This window comes from Zeugodacus cucurbitae, chromosome 5, assembly GCF_028554725.1.
Source record: "Zeugodacus cucurbitae isolate PBARC_wt_2022May chromosome 5, idZeuCucr1.2, whole genome shotgun sequence".
Classification (NCBI taxonomy): domain Eukaryota; kingdom Metazoa; phylum Arthropoda; class Insecta; order Diptera; family Tephritidae; genus Zeugodacus; species Zeugodacus cucurbitae.
In genome coordinates this window covers 65,511,060-65,531,104 of record NC_071670.1, presented here as the reverse complement: position 1 = coordinate 65,531,104, position 20,045 = coordinate 65,511,060, and the positions used below count along the sequence as shown (strand labels likewise).

Sequence of the window (20,045 nt, the reverse complement as noted above, 5' to 3'; positions counted from 1 at the left end):
CTGTATTCCGAAATAACTACTCCTCCTTACCACGAAAAGTAAAAAAGAACCACAGTGCGTCGTCTTTAATCGCCATACCGAAGCGTCGCTTTTAATTATGCGGCAACTCTTGGAGTTGCGGGCAGTCCAAAATGGCCCTGATTGTAACCTAAGGTGAGATAATGATTTAAGACTTGCATACCTGTAAGATTTGTAAGTACGGAAATATACATATATATCAGCCTAAAGAATATGTGTGAGTTAGCAAAGACCCCGTAGGAAATAAATAAGGCGTAAATCGGGTTCTCTAAATGCTTACTTTCTTGAAAGACCATAGATCCAAAAATCTATTGAGAATATTTTAACATCACAGATTCAAAAATTCGTGATGATTACATTCATGGTACTTGGACTATGAAAAAGGATCTGTTAAAAGTTTTACAATAATTTTGCCTTCAGATCCTTTCACTCTGAACTGTCATCGAACTAGAATTTTGAAGTGTGGGGTCAATATATGTACGATATTATTCGCTCTTCACATCTTTCATTCCCACTCAACGTGTTTACCGAAATTCTAACAAAGAATTCTAGCCAAGAACCTTTGGAACAAGAGAGAATGCGATCCATTTCGGATACATCCCTTCAGAGATGGAATTCTCATAGTCTTCGAGGAGCAAGTTATCTGGCGTCTCTGCCGCAGTGTTATTGATATGCAAGTCAATTCTCTTCCTGGAGCTACATATTACTTGATGATGAGTTCACTGTAGAGCTAGGCTTCTGACTTATCGATTCTATGGCCGCTGCCGTTCCAAAGGCCTCTCTGATCTCTGCATATGAAGATCTACCCCTGCTTCAGTTCTATTTCCTGCTGGGTCCCATGAAACTGCGCCAAAAAGTGAGCGGTCCGACGACAACTAAATTTAAATTTAATTAAATCCAGCTTGTCCGCGAAGTGACTACCGGCTGGCGGGTGGCAACCAACTACCAACGCTGTGACTCAGAGATTACAAGATTTCGCATGCGTGCGTATGTGGTTGCCACATAAAACTGCCACAACATAACATACGATCGACCAAAACACACCCAAAACACGCAGAGCTCTAAATTGCGTTGTAAATAAAGCTAGAACTGGTTTGCTTGCCGCATCTGCCACAGCGCCTGGGCCCGGTTTTGCGGTCAGCGGTAAGTGTCGACATTAACCATGTGACTTTATGTGCTGAAGACTGCACGCACACACACCTCGAAGAGCACATGAAAAGAGGGTACCAGCACGTAGGGTTTACCTTCCATTACATACCAGAACACTTTAACGACGCATTGTCAACCGCCAGAGCGGCTGAGCGCTGCAAACGCTGTCGGCTGCCGCAGTAGACGCACTACTCTTCTAGAAGTTCAGGCCGTCGCGCATGCGCAACGCCACTGTGTTAGTATACGTATGTGTGGCTTTGTGGTGCGGTCTTTTGGCGAGTTCGCGATGGCGCGGCCAAGTGGTTGACCGTGGTGGACTCTCATAGCCGCCGCCGCTAGTAAACACTTGGTTAGCAGTTTAATAGTTCACCAGCACATTCAAGCGTTCTTTATATGACAACAACAACAACTGCTAAAATAGTAAATACACATTACGTGTACGCTACGTGCGAATATGCAATTCACTCATACACCGTTTTAAAGTGCTATGCCGACTGCTGCTCATCTTCGGACGGGTTGGTCAGCTTAGCTAATAAGCGGGCTACAACAGTGTTGTAGTTTTTTTTTTTGTTGTAGGTGTGTATTTGTGTATGTAAAGAACGTCATGTAGACATTCAAAAAGAATGACTACAACAAAGCCAACAAAAAGTATTTTGTCGAATATAAATAGCGGCTTCGATTTGCATCTCGATATCAGTGCAAATTCGGCTATCAGAACTCGTGTATCCTAACGCAGACGCAGCGCAAACGTACGCAACTTCAGTTACGGTTATATTTACAGAAACAGCTTATCGCCAAATTTTGAAAAGCATGAAGGTCCTCGTGGTCCTGTGCGCTCTTGTAGCAGTTGCCTCTGCCGGTTATATACGCAGCGGTTGGGGCGGCGGCTCCAGCGGCTGGGGTGGCTACGGCGGTGGCGGTTATGGGAGCGGTGGTTATGGTAGTGGTGGATATAGCGGCGGTGGCTGGTCCGGCGGCTATTCATCACCGAAAGTCATCAAAGTGATTACCCTTGGAAGCAGCAGCGGCGGTTATGGTGGTTATGGCGGTGGTGGCTATGGCGGCAGCGGCTGGAGTGGTGGTCACGGTAGCGGCGGCTGGGGTGGCAACAGTGGTTGGGGCGGCAGTGGCTGGAATAGCGGCTATGGCGGCGGCAGCGGTTGGTGGTAAAGTGCATACTATCGTCTGGACAATCTTCCTGTACTGTACTGTATCTTTTCGAATTTCGTGTGTTGTGATTTTGTTTTTTTGTATATAAATTTTTTATGCATATATATGTACTTGTCTGCGAAATAAAGTAAATTTGTTTTATGTGAAATTAAAAATCGCGAAATTTTCATTTGATTGAAGCAGAAGCGTACTCAAAGACCTCTTAAATATGACGTGTTGATAGAATGTGAATCCCAAATGATACTCTGGCTTCAAGCGCAATGTCAATCAAAATAACATTGGATAAAACTTAAATCTCGGATGACATAGAAATAAATATGGAAATATCTCAGTCCTCCGTTGTATTCATTCTACGCAGAACAGATCAGTATTTTTAGGAAATGATCGCCGTTCTAGAACTCAATCGTATATTCGTATCGGATTATGTGGATCCGAATCTATCATGTCATCAACACTAGAACGGAGGTCGCTGGTTTTAGAATATGAGAATGTAGAAGTAGTCTACATTGAAACTATATCAAGTTTGACTGTTAGCGAGTTTTACCTCAAATGAGACATATTATATACGGATCAGGACTACTGAGTCACAAAAAGTGAATACGGAGTTTCTGTTAATACAAATATTTTCAGAACATGACTTTTAACTCGCACCAATAAAAAAGGAGAGCTATTGACTCTGTCCTTGATGCATTGTTTCTTCAAAAAGTTCAAAAAAGTATCAAGGAGTGGGTCATGAAAGGTCATCATTTGGTTTTAGTATTAACCAAATCTTGCTATAGAAGATCTCTTCTAAGTTATCATTGATTCTCGTTGGGGTTTCTTTATCAACACGTGGACATTACATAAGCGGAAGAACTTTGGACTAATAAGGAAGATGTACATGGTCTCTGGCTATTAGTTAATAACCGGATTTCACTTAACCTAGACGTATTCAACGGATTTCTTTTTACCTTTAGAAACTTGACTCAACCTATCCTTCAACCTTTCAGTGTATCCACTCTTATTAAATTTACTCACTATTTTACACTACAGATTCGATAAAATTTGATAAAGTAATATGTGTCTCAATAGAAGTTCTAAATTTTCTAGATCTTTACGGCGACCTCAGTATTGCAACTCTCGACGTTCTACCCGTCAAGACCTTTCGCCATGCATTTTTCCTTTAATGAATTTTCTGGGCGGTTGAGATTCGGAGTTCTGACGGTGGTTTGCTATAGTGCAATATATACCAATGGTGTCTTAAGTGACTTATACTTTAGAGAGCTTGCATTATGTGTGAAGCGCGAAGAGAATCTCTCACATGAGCTCAAAATATTTCGGTAGGCAAAGATACCATCTTAGATTACTTCCTTATTCAGACATACATACATAGATGATCTCATATGTGACAGCCAGCTATATTCATTCTAAATAAGTTCAAAATTTACTGAAGGTCTCTTTACATACTCACACATATACATTACCAACATCTATAAGTGATTTATTACAACTATAAAGCAAATTTTGCCATTCATAATCCCCTTAATGTCAGTGTGAATTGGAAAGCTACACAGCCATGGGTCATAAATACACAAATACAAATAAATTTAATGAATAATATGTATGTATGTATGTGTTGTTGTACTATAATTTTGTTTGATTTATGCTTTGCGTTTCTCAGTTTTGTTTTCAATATAATTACAGCTTTATGAGCATAATAAAAGTGTTGTGTACTCGCGCATGCATTAAACGCTTTTTATTCCTCTTTCAAGTGATTATTAAAAAGCATAGATTTTTTTTGTTTTCGCAGCTTCTGATTAATAGTTTATGAGCGTTACTTGTTGGTAAATGCATGAGAAGACTTTGTTTAGAAACTGCAAATATTGAAAATGCCATAATCTCATATAATCATAAATAAATAAGACTGAATTGTGTGTTCACGATGTTTAATTTTCTAAAAAATTTTGAGATTTTTTCAAGTTGATGGGATTTAGTACCTTGTGTGATATTATGTGAACGCCACTCACACGGGTTGTGGGTTCAATTACTGAGCGAGCAGCCAATTTTAGAGCTAAAATTAAAATGGTAGTTCAGATTTTCGATTTCCAATATACCGAAATCTGCTGGACAGTATAATGCTTAATTTTATCAATATATTGTGTGAAAGGTCTATTTTGATAACTTTTCGGAAGAAAAAAGCGATGATTTTTTCACAAAAATTTTATTGAGTCTATAAAATAAAAGAGAGAAGGTTAACATCTGTGTTAATATTAACAGCGACTAGTGGTTTCGGAGACATGAACACCCTATGTAAACAGGAGTACCACTCAAAGAGGATTGTTATCTCCGTTCTCGTGAGTTGTGAGCTTGAGATACTACTAGAGCTCGTCGGTGAACAATGAAAGTTTGGGTATACGTGTATACAGGAGACTTGATATGATCTATTCCCCTTTACGACCAATGAGATTTTCAGAAAAATTCTGTGAAGAATACTCGGTGTTCATCTTTATTTCGAAAATTCACGATCTGTAAAGAAATCACACAATTCGCTCAAATTATTGTTCAACATAATCGGACTACCGAGAGTACTATTCGCAACACCATCACCCATCTTGAGACCCAGAAATCATTATTGGATCATGTTCGACCAAATAGATAACGTTCAGGTCGCAATGAAGAAATACAGCCGTAGTTTGTGACACGAAGACCGTAGAGAGCCGGGGCCGTTCGCAGCAACTCGGACTTACGTATGGACTGGCTTAGTGCATTTAACGCAAAAATTGGATCAGCTCGATCAGCTCAAATTGTGTTCAGCCATGAGGCCCATTTCTGACTCAATGGGTATGAAAACATGCGTAATTGCTGCATTTGGGACGAAGAACAACCTGAAGGGATGCAAGAGCTGCCATTTCATCCAGAAAAAATAAGGGTTTGATGTTGTGTGTGGGCCGGTAGAATCATCGGTGCATATTTCTTGAAAAATGATGCTGGTGTTATATGAAAATCTTAAAACGATATTCATTGAACTCTGGAGAACTCTTCGAAGCCATAATTAGAAAAATAGTAAAGGGAGGGAGTAAAAAATTCCTGTCTAAAATACGTTTTTTGATCTTCGCGTAAGCTTCGAACCCACAACATCCCTTTTCGCAAACAAATGCCCCGCACAAATACACTCACAATACCCCCAAATGCTAATATTTACCCACCGTCGAGTAATAAATAGGTTCTAATATGCATAAACATAAATAAAAGCCTCGAGTATTTATGGTGTTCATGTGCGCATGCGCAAATTCAAAATTTATGAGAAGATGACTTAGAGACGTAACACTTCAAATGCTCATTAATTTACACACTCACACAGAACACAAAAGTCCACAATATGTAATAAAAGCTGCAGTCAAGCACTTGGCGAATGATGAGTGCAGCTCACGCCGAACAAGTGCTCGGAACGAATGCAGCCCAGACAAATCAAATCGCTTATTTATGTGCTCATCAAAGTAAAAGTCAAAACGGCGACTACCTGCCGACTGCCGGACTGACTACCAACGCTCGGCTGAAGGTTGATGATGCAACGCATGCAGGAACTGTATTTTGTCGCTACGCTAAATTTTTTTTTTGTATATAGCAGTGTAGATTTCTACAAATTAACGATTGATTCTGACATTTACGAGCGCAACTTGGCATTTTGTGTATTAAGCTGTTCGTAAAAGGGAACATCACAGCTGGTGGGCAGCAGTAAAAGTTGTTGCTGTGCACAGTGCAGTGACTGTGACATTGAATTTGAGATGGTGCTACAGTTAGTGTTGTGAAATTAAAATTTCTGCGAAATTTCTGGCTGTGGCGTGTTTTAATCAAATTATTAAAAAATTCAATAATGAATCAACCTGTAGCAGAACTATAGTTAATCAATGTGATTTAAGCGAAAAAACATCACTTTTGGTCTTATAAAATAGATATTCTCCCTACATATGAGTGTCTTTGAAATTTTTCGAAATTGAAATTTGTTTGTACCCTTATTAATCGATTAGTTTTCGTCCCTTGGATCGTGGCTTCACCTGAGATCAAAGAGCTTTGCACTAACATAATGACCTAAATGGTAAGGAAATAGAGGTTTTTACTATCAATAAATCACATTTTCTATTAAATTTAATCTCATGATTTCGTAGTCCCAATTTCTTGCTTTGACCTATTCTGATCTTGCTTTAGGGAGATGAAAGATTTTCCCTTACAAATGTTATGTTAGGTTACCTGAATCGAATACAATTTAATCTGCATTTTATACGTACTTCTTATTAGAACTCGTTCACAACGTTTTTCAGAATCTCAATCATACTCAAATCTTTATAAAATAAGGTCCACATTTACAATTTACATATTTACAAAATCTGTCTCAGTAGCTCATTGAAGCTCGTCGAATAATTGAAACTATTTACTGCTTCTCAAGTAGCTCGAAATGGGTTGAAACTGTCTAAATCGTCGAATAATATCGCAAATAGTTTCTGAGCGCATATAAAACGTAATCACCAAAGCTCCACAAAAAGCTTTAATGAACGTTGCGAAAAATTTGATTTTAGCGAGGCACAGCTTTGGTAAAAGCTCTGTTAAAGTTTCGAATTTGTGTGTATTTTTTCAAGCAATTTATTATCTAATTTGTAATCCGTTTATGGTGCTACAATACTGCATACTAAGTAGTAAGTAAAGTAATTTTGCAATTATGCAAATTTTATGAGTACTACCAATTGGTTTTGCGAAATTCATGAATGAAGTTATTACTCACACGCTTGAAACTCTCTCAAGACAATTAAAAAGTCCCCGAAAGCAGTACTATATAGAGCTGTAAACTGTAGTGTAAATGTGAGATAATTAACAAATAATAGGCGATTTGAATTTTATTAGACTTTTTATAACGGAATTGAATACATTGTGTATGTTTTGTAGATCCCTAAACTAATTTTCCGTTAAGTGTAATGATTTTATGCTGATTTTTCCACGAACACTGATTAATAGTCCCATAAAGAATAATTTTAGAAGAATATACCTTTTTGAAATATATATATATATTTTATGAAGGGTTGCCATATTAACGTACATATTTTCAACAAATAAAAAATTATAAATACAGTTGAATTGTCCTAACTCAAATCACCATAATTCACAAAAAACTTCGAGTTTCGCCTCCATACGATATAGAGGAACTCTTATAAAATTCTGCCTCGATACTAAAATTTTTAATTCGGTATTTGACATCTATTGCCAAATCAAGGGTTCGAGTTATGTAAGTTCAACTGTATCTGTATAATCTGTATAATGTGTGTTGTCTATTAAAAGTTCCCCAGAACCTTCAAAAAAGTATAAACCCATAATCGTATACAAATTTAAACCGTCATCTTTTCTGAATAGAGTTGCCACCATATGCAAAAAATATCAAAAAATACGTTCAATTTATTTTATTATATTTTGTATTTATTTTATTTATTATTTTATTTTGTATACTTTCGCTTTCATTGGGGAGGTTTTTCTAAGTGGTGGGTTCCAAGCCCTACGCACAACCGCCGAAGCGTGCTTCGCCTTCTCACTTTAGCTCGCCCAGAGAATACTTGGTCTAAAACCGGAAGTCGTGAGCTGCTTGAGTCATATGCAAAAGAATCATTGCTGGCCACTGCCAAGTGAATGGCAATCAGAAAGTTTCCTCACTCACTTTTGCCAACAGGTGCTACTTTGGACTGAGTAGGCAATTGAAAAGTAAAGTCCTCTCTCGACGAACCGAAATCAAACTCGCTCAATATTCCCGTCCTGATGTATGGCGCTGAAGCGTGGACGATAGTAACATCAGATGAGACGATTCTTGGGGTTATCGAGAGAAAGGTTTTGCCCGTCCACCCGTCCACATGTTTTGTGGCTAAGTTATACAATCAATCTTGGCTTCGATTACGATACAAAGTTCATTACAAAGTCGAGGTTGATTTATGTTATACAGCATGATGACAACTGATACTACTTTTAAATATAAAATTAAGTGGTGATAATCCAGGCAATTACAATGATTATAAAAATCCTTTGGGATAGTTGGCTACGTCATCCTAATTTGTATCTGTGTCAGCTCTCCTGTAACGAAATTCTAAATTGTCGCATTGATATCGACGACATCCTTTTTTTTCGCGACCAATATTGGTCATTCACTCAGCCAATTATGGGTATTATATTGTTGTTTTATGTCCGGAAAGAGACAGAAGAGACCGAAATCTGTTTGAAATGTTATTAATCCATCGAGGTGTCAACTGTGACCTTACCAATTCCAATATCTAGCAACTGCTTCAACAATCGCAGTTTGATCTTGTTGCAAATTATCAACTTGCATATCTGGAGAATCTTCGCTGTAGCGCTATTTTTGGCGATTTTCCAAACTGGTGTTTCGCTGATTTGCAATTTATGAGTAATTTCAATGCCGAATGTACAGTTTGTGTGCCTACAAACAGGTTGCCAAGTTGCCCCTATTTCCGTTATGCTTTGATGGTGAAAATGTGTGAAATCGGTTCAGGAATTACCACGGTCCTCATATACAATATATGATGATTTTCGTTATCTTATTCTTCTTTATGAATATATAGGTCAAATTGTGTGTTATCTTAATAAAATTACATCAATAAATTCCGAGAGTATAAAATGTTCGGTTGCACCCAAACTTAGCCTTTCCTTACTTGTTACAACCTTATACAATTGAACAATGACAAAAATTGTTTAACAAAGCAACAATGACTACCTTCAAAATATTATTATTTTTGTTTTCTATTTTTTTTTTGAATTTTGTTGTCAACTCATATAAAGTTCTGTTATGGCAATCTTCCGCGCAATTTTTCTATATTTACTTACTTTCTAAACCTTTCTTGGCCATGCTCGAATATTTCAAGACTAAAATTAGCCAGATCGGTGTGGCAGTTCTCAACTTTTTGCGAGACTAACAAACAGCAATTCGTTTTTATATATATAGAATACAAATTGTTTTTATGGGGGATTAGAAAAATGTGAATTTTAGACTTTTTCAGGCATTTTTTTTTTAATTTTTCTCTCCGTAAGAACCATCCTCAATCCCCATGGAATCCCCCTGGAATACACACGAAAAAGAATTAGTGAAATCGGTCCAGCCGTTTAGGAGGAGTTCAATGCCTAACACACGTACAGAAGATTTATATATATAAAGATATTTATAAACTTTCGCCTTTCCACTTAGGGTGAATTTTGTGTATTGAAAACGGACATACAGTGATGCGCATAAATATTCTAATATGTTCTTTCCCGCCTTTTTTGCCACAAAGTTACGGTTCAGTACGCCAAAGTCATGACACTGCAAGTGTGAACTCGAATGTTGTCTTGTTGCGAAATATACATATGTACTTATAAAAATACATACATACTTACATATGTATGTTTATCCGTCTATATGTTCATTGAGATTTGTTATGCATTTGCCAACAAACCGATTTCGTTAATTTATGCTTGAGATGAGCGCGTCGATGTGAACTTCTCTAATTGCCGGCAAAACAAAAAAAAAATGCTTGTAATTATTACTGCATTACAAAAACAAAAACATTGTACTTAAAATTAAACAATAAACAAATTGTAATATAAATAAAATTGTTGTAATAAAAGAAAAAAGTCGTGAGTGCGCAAAAAAGGAACAAAATAGCGACAAGCGGCAAGTGTGAGTTGCAACAGGGCTCGCGTGTATAAAAGCGATGTGGCAACTGTCAGCGGCATCAGTGAAGCCAACCACCAGTGGTGGATAATACACAGCAGAACAGCAAAGATACGAGTATCAACAAAACAGCGAACCAGCAAAGCAGAACCGTGATTTTTGAAGTCCTCGACGAACCGCGACCAAAGACATTTGAAAGATGCGCGCTTTCGTCATTGTATTGTTGTTGGCCTTGGTCGCCTTAGCCGTGGCAGGCGGTGGCGGCTGGCAAGGAGGCGGTGGTGGTGGTGGTAGAGGCGGCGGCGGTGGATACGGTGGTGGCAGCAAAGGCGGTTATGGTGGCGGTGGAGGTTACAGTGGCGGCGGTGGTGGTGGTTATGGTGGTGGCAAACGAGGCGGCGGCGGTGGTGGCAGCTATGGTGGAGGCGGTGGTTTTGGCGGTAAAGGTGGTGGTGGAGGAGGCTGGCAATCCGGTGGTGGTTCAGGCGGTTATGGTGGCGGCAAAGGAGGTGGTGGCGGCGGTGGCTACGGTGGTGGTGGTCATGGTGGCGGCGGCGGTGGATATGGTGGTGGTGGTGGTGGCGGTAAAAAGTGGTAAGTCATCACTCGGCCACATCAAACATCAACGGTATACAGAACTGGATTTGCTTCAAGGATATATGCTCTGCCTCAACCAACTGGACTCTTTCGCTCGTCTTGAAAAAGGAAGAAAAAAAAACATAAAATTAAAACTTTGCTAGAACATTTGCTTTCGACTCACATAACTATGCTGGTTTATAACTTTATAATAAAGTAAAAAATTATAAATATAAAATGGCATTTTAAAGAACAAATTTTCTGGTAATTCATTAATGGTGGTTGAATTTATATTAGTTGCAATTTCTGTTTAATTTTTATCGTAGAACCGAGAGAAATACAAAACAATCTTCCCTGGTGATGTTGACATTGAATTCAATAAGATTTTATTTTGAAATCAAAACACATTACAAAGTTTCCTGCAAGCTGAATATATTCAAGCTCTTTGTTCCTATTATGTGTATAATTGCTCCTTTTGTATTTAATTTAAAAAAAGCAAAACAAAATATGTGACAACCCTTTACAAATATTATTTCAGCTGTATTCCTATTTAATGTTCCAAGAGATGATTTTATATAATTTATTTATTTAAATTATAAATGTTTTAAGGTGGCAACCCTACTCAAAACAAAATATTATTATTTCTGTGGTAAAATTATTGTCCTCCATTTAAGTACTTCCTAACAATACAAATTATTTTGATTTTATTTTATTAATCGGTTGCCTATCGAGACGTCTTATATGTCTCTTCTATCTGTACATGTAATATCCCCCAATTTTTGGTGAAGATGTAGAGTCGCAAGACCTTTTTCTATATCTGACATATGCTAAATACCCTCCCGATGCTTAGTCATATTATATTATGATCTATGATAACCGAATACTTCTCGCATCGGTCCCAAACTAAACTGAATGCGGCTAAGGTGACTGTAGCGGGTACTGCATCGAAAACTTTCAGAGCTGGGGCACTTTCGTCCATTCGAACAACATGACCTAGCCAGCGTAGCCGCTGTCTTTTTATTCGCTGAACTATGTTTATGTCGTCGAATAACACATACAGCTCATCATTCCATCGTCTGCGGTATTCGCCGTTTCCAATTCTTAAGGGACCATAAATCTTCCGCAAAACCTTCCTCTCGAAAACTCCAAGTGCCGTCTCATCGGATGTTGTCATCGTCCACGCTTCGGCGCCATACATCAGGACGGGAATAATGAACGACTTGTAGAGTTTGATTTTTGTTCATCGAGAGAGGACTTTACTTTTCAATTGCCTACTCAGTCCAAAGTAGCACCTGTAGGCAAGAGTGATTCTGCGTTGGATTTCAAAGCTGACATTGTTGGTGTTATAGGGTTATATATATTATTATATGTCTGTCTGTCCGTCCGTCTGTCCGTCCGTGCAAGAGAAATTTCTGGAAGAATTAAAAGTGTTTTGAAATACAGATCTATAGGTAGAATTTTAGTAGTCATGCACAATTTCATCACCTTTTCTGTCGAAAACAGGATTTCAGACAGTCGTGAGAACGCTTGTATCTCAATTTTCATTTAATTACGGCTCTTCAAATTTATATTATCGATAGATTTGCTATGGCATTTATGATTTACTTTTGAACATTTCCCCTCATCAAATTTAAAGCTGAAAAGCAAAGCAAATCGGAAGATTTTAGCGTTCCATTACTGGTACCCAGAATCTTTCTACTTCGCATTAGTACAATGATTTCTCATTTCTTTTCTATTTTTCCTGTTCTCATATTTTCCCATCTTAAGTATTATGGTTCCAGACTTCAAATTTCTTTTTTAAGCCACCAAGAAGCTAACTCTCTTCAGAAAATATAGTTTTTGATTTTAAATGCATTTGACTTTATTTACAAATATGTACATATGTATTGTATGTAAGTGCGTGTGAAAAATATATATGCTTAAATTTAATATTTCTTTCATCACATTAACTTAAATACACATTTCGGGAAAATACACAACACAACACGTGACAAATTATGGATTTACCACTTCCAACCGCCGCCACCACCGCCCGATGACCAACCACTGCTACCGCCTGATGGCCAACCGCCGCCATAACCACCGCTACCGCCACTGCTCTTCCAAACACCACCACTGCTGCCTCCACCGCCTAGGGACCAACCACCACCGCCGCCGGACTTCCAACCACCGCCGCCACCACCTGACTTCCAGCCGCTGCCGCCGCCACCCCCGAGTCCAGATTTCCAACCGGAAAGAGCTTGAGCCCAGCCGGCACCGCCGCCACCACCACTCGACCAACCGCTGCTGTAGCTGGTCTTACTCGGCCAACCACCACCGCCGCCGCCGGACCAGCCGCCTGAAGAACGCCAACCACTGCCGCCTCCACCGCCGCTGTAAGAAGACTTGCCGGGCCATAAGGAGATGCCACCGCCACCACCACTCCAACCACCACCGCCTCCAGCATTCCAACCACCGCCGCCGCCACCTGAACTCCAGCCGCGACTACCGCCACCTCCACCGGAGCTCCAGCCACTGCCGCCGCCGCCGCCCAGGAAGCCGGCCATGGCGACTGCGCTCAGACTGAGCAACACTAAGCAAATGCGTTGCATTTCGGAAAGGATTTCGTGGGCACCGTTCTACACTTCTAACGAACACTTGCTCTATGGATCACTATTAGCGATTTGTTGTTGGAGCTAGACTACTGTTGTTAACTGTGGTTCTGCCACAACTAATCCTCCATAGCACTAAGACACAACTATTTATATGCGCCAAAGTAAAGCGTTTACATAAATTAGTATTCCTTATTGTTGTAACAATGGTTTATGTTGTTGTTGCTATTGTTGTTATTGTAGTTGCATTTACAAAATGTTGAAAATACAAATTCTATTCTTATAAAATGGCACAATTGAACCAAACCGTAGCCAACAGAAATGTTTAAACGACCACCACAACAACAACAACAATACGCCTAAATATGGTTACTATGAACAGCAACAACAACAATAGCAAAATTGATTAGTGAATTCTCTGCAGTTGTACTAGCAGTGCAATTAATTGCCAGCGCACCCCGCGCCCAGTGGATAGTGCGTTAGCAGCGCTTAAGCGTTTCTCCAAGCCAGCTCTCAAGCGCCGACCCACACATATACAAATACAAATATTTTCCGACAAATTGAGCATTGCACGCGCTCGCTACAATTTCAGCGTCTTTTGTTGTGGTTATGCTATAGACACTCTTACATTGTTGTTGTTGTTAGTGTTATTGTTATTATTATTGCAAGCTGCTTTGCAGTGGCAAAAACAACAATACTTCATTGCCACCTTCAACCAATTTTTTGGCAACATCATTTGGTCTTCTTCTTCTTCACTTTGGCTGCTTGCAGCTTCTCCTCATTCATCAGCTGACGCTCGGCGTTGACATATCCGTTCATTATGCCACAACTTTGCCACAGCGACCGCCAGCTTGTCCTCGCGTTTAGGCCGCAAACATGTAGCAGCTGCTCGTTGACTTTGTTGCGCTCATGCGCATGCGCACACATTGACCCTCAACCCGGCAACGCGCTGCAAGTATCTTCACGCGAGCAAACACATGAACGCCAACTCTTTTGGTCAATTATAGTACACTGTGAAACCAAAAGATTGGGATCGAACTTACTTAAATCCAAAATTATATAGCCCACAAGATCAGTAGTAATATTAAGAAGTTCTTGTCTTTGCTTGGAAGTCCGAGATGCTTACAGCGATTGTTTATAGCCCAAAGTGTGAAAAACTTGATATTGAACTACAACAAGTTAACGAAAGAATAAACTTGAAATGAGCTGTGTTAGTAGATATGCCTTCATAGGATTATGAGAATTTAATAGCGTTTTTAGACAGGAGCCTATTAAGATCGATTTTCCATACAAAATAAAATCTCCATTTATTATACCCTGAACAGGGTATATTATGTTTGTCACGAAGTTTGTAACAGCCAGAAGGAAGCGTCGGAGGCCCTATAAAGTATATATATAAATGATCAGTATGTTGAGCTGATTTAGCTATGTCAGTCCGTCTGTCCGTCTGTCCGTCTGTCTGTATATATACGAACTAGTCCTTCAGTTTTTAAGATATCTTTTTGAAATTTTGCAGATGTTATTTTCTCTTCAAGAAGCTGCTCATTTGTCGGAACTGCCGATATCGGACCACTATATCATATAGCTGCCATCCAAACTGAACGATTGGAAACAAGGGCTTGTATGGAAAACTTCCGCATTTTACTACATATCTTCACGAAATTTGGTGTGAGTTATTGCTCATAGAAATAATTTAATCTCCGAAAAAATTGTTCAGATCGGTTCACTACAACATATAGCTGTCATACAAACTGAACGATCGGCATCAAGGGCTTGTTTTTTTACTTACTTTTTCTTACGTCTTTAGATTTGCTTAAACACATAGTTACTAAAAGAAATGCAGCTGTGAAGGGTATATTAGCTTCGGTACAGCCGAAGTTTACGTTTTCTCTTGTTTTAAATTGAATTTAAATCGACTTGAAAATCAAATGCAACTCTGCGACAAAGACGTACGTGTGTGCGATTGGCTTAATTTTTTGATAAAAAAGCTACGGTAGATGTCGCTGCTGAAAAATATATATCAGCTAATGAAACATACTAACTTAAACCGAAAAACAAAAAAAAAATGTATAACAGCTGATCGGTTATCGAGTAGCCGGCAGTATAAAAGGCAAAAACGGGCTTCTCAATAAAAATTTAAATTGATAAATTTGGCTGTCTAAAAACGCTTTAGGAAGGACGTGAACATCATTGAAAAGCTCATGAAGACTGAAACAATGAAAAGTTGTAATAATGAATGATGCATGAAAAAAGAGAAAGAGGAAGAAAAATGCGACAAGCAATATAATAAATAAAATATATTTCTTGAGTTTTTTCTTTTACAATTTAATTTAAAAAAATTACTACCAACAGTGGAATGAGTTCAAAGAGCTTTTCGAAATGCACACTAGAAAGCTTTCAGTTAAGAAACAATTATACACACTTTTTATAAGTAATTTGAGGACGAGATAAAACTATGTAGGAATTGATTTTATCCCTTTTGCTTGAGATATCTTTCATAGTCTTTTTGAAGTTTTTTTTTTAATTTTTTTATAAATTCATATTTTTAGTAAAACCAAAAAATTTCGTCAAATGTTAAAAGTAACACAATATTTCCTTTTAGTTGCTTTTGTTGCATAGTTACGAAGAACATCTCACACCCATACAAATGCCGAAGCACACGTTATTGTTTTCCGCTTAACACACGAAAAATGGTAATGGGAAAACCGAAAAATTTAAAATAAATTTATTGGCGCGTAATTTTTAAAAGCTTTTTTGCACAGCCATACAAAGCTCCGCTAATTGACCATGTCGCACGGCCACATACGTACAATAGTTGCGCACACACACACATGTCAGGCATGCGCAGAGCGAAACACGCACACATTTCAACAAGAGAAGCACATATGAATACACACATACATATGTACATATGTAGATATGTAATTTTTCCGTAATTGTTTAGTTTAAATTTATATGTTTTACAGCAAATTGTGAGTTTTATATGTGGAATAAGCACAAGTGCTGTGGAAATGATAAATTAATCAAAAAAGAAAAACAACAAAAAATAAATAAAATAATTACAACATTTTTATTAACAAAAAATCGTAGCGAATGCAAGTTACTCGGCATATACTCCCAACAAAAAAACATCTTTGAAACATAAGCACACTTCAGTTGAAGTGTTGGAATGTATGTAAACTTGGTAAGCATGTAAGCAATTTGTATTTATGTTAAGTTCCATTTAATTACATTTATTTGCACTTTGCTGCGGATAATAAATCATTTGCCCAGTTGCCCTGCAACGTTCTAATTACACGCTGCATTGCACGCTTTCGAAATAAATATAAGCAATTGAGGGTGTATGTGTGTCTGTGTGTGTGTGGGTGCATGAAAAGTGATGAGCAATTTTTTTTTATTAATTACTTTGTAAATTATAAGTTTTATGCGTGTTTTTTATGGACATATTAATGTAATATTTATGCACAAGTTTTAGAAAGCGAATTGATTTCGAAACAGTTAAAAATAGGAATGAGTTAAGTCCTCATGTGCTTACTTGAGATTATTTATGGGCAAAGCATTTCATACATGCTGAGATGAGGAGCATTCTCCCACATACTGGTACATGCATTTAATCTTAGCATTTAGAATATAATCATTTAACTTATAAATTAACTTAATTAATTTAATAAAAAAAGTTTAGCATTTGGCAACCCTGGCGAAATTATTTTAATTTGAAAGCCTTCTAAAAACTCTTTAATTTGATATCCATATTGTCGTAATTCGATTAATTTAATAATTTAAATTAATAAAAAAATTAAAGAGGTGGCAACCTTTTGTCAACAACTTTTTTTTTAAATAAAATTTGTAATTTCAAGTGTCCTAACTGTTATTTAATTGAACATAATTATTTATTTTATTTATTTTAATAACAAAATTTAAACATCTGGCAACTCCACACAAAATTATTTTTAATTATAAGCCTTCAAAAAGCACTTTAAATTACTATCCATATTGTAATAATTCGTTTAATTTATAAATTTGAATTAAAACAATTAAACAGGTGGCAACATTTCATTTCAAAATTTTCAACTTGGAAGCCACTTAAACTTATTTTGATGTTTCAGCTGAGCAATCCTTTAAATAGGTTCAGTTTGAAATCCATATTATAGCAATTATTTATTCTTACCAATTTATTATAATAATATTTTTCAAACAAGTGGCAACCTTTCCTTAAAATTTTTTAACTTAGAAACCAATTAAAAACATTTAGTTTAATGTTCATATCATAATACCATAATCATATCATATTTTTTACGAATTTAATTGAATTATATATTTCAAACGGGTGGCAACCTTTCTAAAAAAATATTTTTAACTGTAATATTTCCTTGATCTCCTCATCTCACTTGGATCTTTGTTATAGTATTTTTTGTCTTATCGATTTTATTTACTTAAAAATGTTCAATACGTGGCAACCTTCCAGCTTTAGTGACTTAAACTTTTTATACTATGTTTGTAAAAAATATTATTTATTTTAATTTTTTTTAACACATTTTTTTAATTTCCTCTTTTTTCAGCATCACCAAGGAAATATATTCATAATAACAACTTCATTAACTTATAAAACAGAGTTCTATGCTTGTAATTCTAAACCAAAATTCTACAATTTTAATTACCTCAAACCGCCGACAACAAATACTTCGGTCACTTCACCTTAACATTTATGTCTTATTTAAAGCAGAAGTTCACACAAAAAATTAAAAATTAAATTCATTCAAGTGCAAAAACAATATTTGTTTTTGTATAAACGGCAACTCATCGCCATTAATACAAGTCACTTAAGAATTGCGAGTCGTAAAAATATAATTAATCTTCACTGACCACAATTATTACAATTGCGTTGACCATGAAGACACACAGGCACACATGCATTGCTTCTTGTGTGCAGAAGAAGCATTTTTGCGAAGTAACATAGATAGCTATTTACACCTGTTGCATATGTAAACAAACAGTCAAATAACGCAGAAAAGGCAACACATCTGAGGTAACTACATATGTGTTAACATAACTCAGACTTAAGCTTAGGCTGTTTTAATACATTTGGACTGAGATAGTGTTTTGTTGATTACAAAGTTGTTAGAGAAGCTTTACCGATGAGGTTTCGTATGACAAATCATAAAAAAAATAAAATTATGAATGAAGGTATGCTTTGCGGAAAATTTTTTAATAATCGAATATTAATCTAAGGTGTCTACATAAAACAACATTTTTGATTAAGCTTCCAAAGCATTACTATTTTTTATTTCTACTACTACTATTAAGACGCACAACAAATTATGTGTTCAATTTTAAATATTTTTTGTCTAAAAAAATAGTTTATTGAAACAAGTTTACAGCTTAAGTATTTTCTAGCAGTACATATCCATGTTATATTCGTATCTTAATCCTTCTCTGATAAGGTTTGCTTCTTAAGTCTTTTCATTCCAACTTTTATCAAGTTCGTTTCTTGAATCTTTCATATTCTCACTTGATCGGTTCGCTTTCAAATACTTTTATATTCACCTTCTATAGAGTTCGTTTCTTAAGAAATTTACTGAAGATCCGATTCTTTACTTAAGTATTTTTTATCGAGGTTCGTGTCCTAAGTCTTTATATTCATCTTTAGCTCATATCTCAAATCTTGAATTAAATTTGGATGAAGTGAATTTCTTAAGGGGCACACCTAGTGTAATGGCCTAAAAAAAGGTGGTTTTTGGGAATTTTTATTAAAAAAACTACTTTATCAATTATTTCAAAATTTTAAGAATATATTTATACATGTTTCAAGAATATATAGTGAAATTTTTGAAAAAAAAAATTAAATATTTTTTAAGTTATAGTCGAACTCCAACGGCGCGAAAAAAAGGTCCTTCACTGCTGCAGTAATTCCGGACTTCTCCGTGGATGAAATAAAAATAAAAAATTTCGTTAAACTAGATAATATTGTCTGTACAATGACCTACGATAAAAAGAAAATCAAAAATTGACAATATGGCGGCTTTTAAAAAAAAATAGTCGAATTTTACCCAAAATTTTGGTCGTTTTTGGCCTGCCAAAATTCGATTTTTTGATCAGATCAAAAATTGATAGGTCATTGTACGGAGAACTATATAAAGAACATGTAAAAAAAAACTCGATAGTGATCGGATCATTTGTTTTTGAGTAATCACTGCAGCAAATTCGGAAAATGATGTTTCGAGAAAAACGCGTTTAAAAATAAAATGATCGTATTCACTGTTACCGAGCGGCTGCTCTTTAAATTGCTATAACTCAAAAACTATTTGAGATATCGATTTGAAATTTTAATATGTTATTTTTAAAGGTGTAATATACTGAAATATGAACCAAAAAAATTGGTGTGCCCCTTAACCCTTTCATACCCAATGTTGCCTATAGGCAATTCCGCGGAGTGGAATTGTCAAAATCGGTTTCGGGAAAAAGTCATACTAAAGAAGTTATAAAAAAAGAGTTAAAAAACGTAAAACACATTTGTTTTCTTTTAAGACAAAGTGTACTATATAAATAAGTAAAGATAAGAGAGTTATTTAAAAAAAAAATCATGAGAAAAGTGTTTAGTTTATTTAGAATAATTTAATTTGTGCCTATAAGCAACATCCTGTAACTAATGAACCAGGATACATAGGACTTTGAAATTTTTATCACTTCATATTGGAGTTAAGACTAATATATATCTTTCGTAAAAAAATGTTAGCTCCGCCCGTTTTAATACGGGCATGAGAGGGTTAAGTCTTTTAATTGACTATTGATCAGGTTCGTTTCCAAAGTCTTTTGCACTTAACCTTCATAGAGCTAGGTTCTCAAATATTTTAAAGCAAATCCGATTTCTT

At 36.5% G+C, this 20,045-nt stretch overlaps 2 protein-coding genes across 2 annotated transcripts; one reads left to right on the top strand and one right to left on the bottom strand.

The window, feature by feature from the left end:
- The first annotated feature begins 1,845 nt into the window (after positions 1-1,845).
- Positions 1,846-10,842, top strand: LOC105213784 (uncharacterized). The gene is made up of 2 exons (XM_011186843.3): positions 1,846-2,334; positions 10,206-10,842. The coding sequence occupies exons 1-2, from the start codon at positions 1,978-1,980 to the stop codon at positions 10,605-10,607; spliced, it is 759 nt and encodes a 252-aa protein (XP_011185145.2). The 5' UTR covers positions 1,846-1,977; the 3' UTR covers positions 10,608-10,842.
- Positions 10,843-12,588: 1,746 nt separating this feature from the next.
- Positions 12,589-13,176, bottom strand: LOC105213785 (loricrin). Its single transcript, XM_011186844.2, has one exon. It carries the CDS (start codon positions 13,174-13,176, stop codon positions 12,589-12,591), a length of 588 nt encoding a protein of 195 aa, XP_011185146.1.
- Positions 13,177-20,045: the final 6,869 nt, after the last annotated feature.

Excerpts from the sequence above, each read along its gene's own strand:
- LOC105213784 (XM_011186843.3), top strand. The coding sequence starts at position 1,978 with ATGAAGGTCCTCGTGGTCCTGTGCGCTCTTGTAGCAGTTGCCTCTGCC. Across the intron at positions 2,335-10,205 it reads GCGGCGGCAGCGGTTGGTGG|AAGATGCGCGCTTTCGTCAT; the intron begins TAAAGTGCATAC and ends AAAGACATTTGA.
- LOC105213785 (XM_011186844.2), bottom strand. The coding sequence starts at position 13,176 with ATGCAACGCATTTGCTTAGTGTTGCTCAGTCTGAGCGCAGTCGCCATG.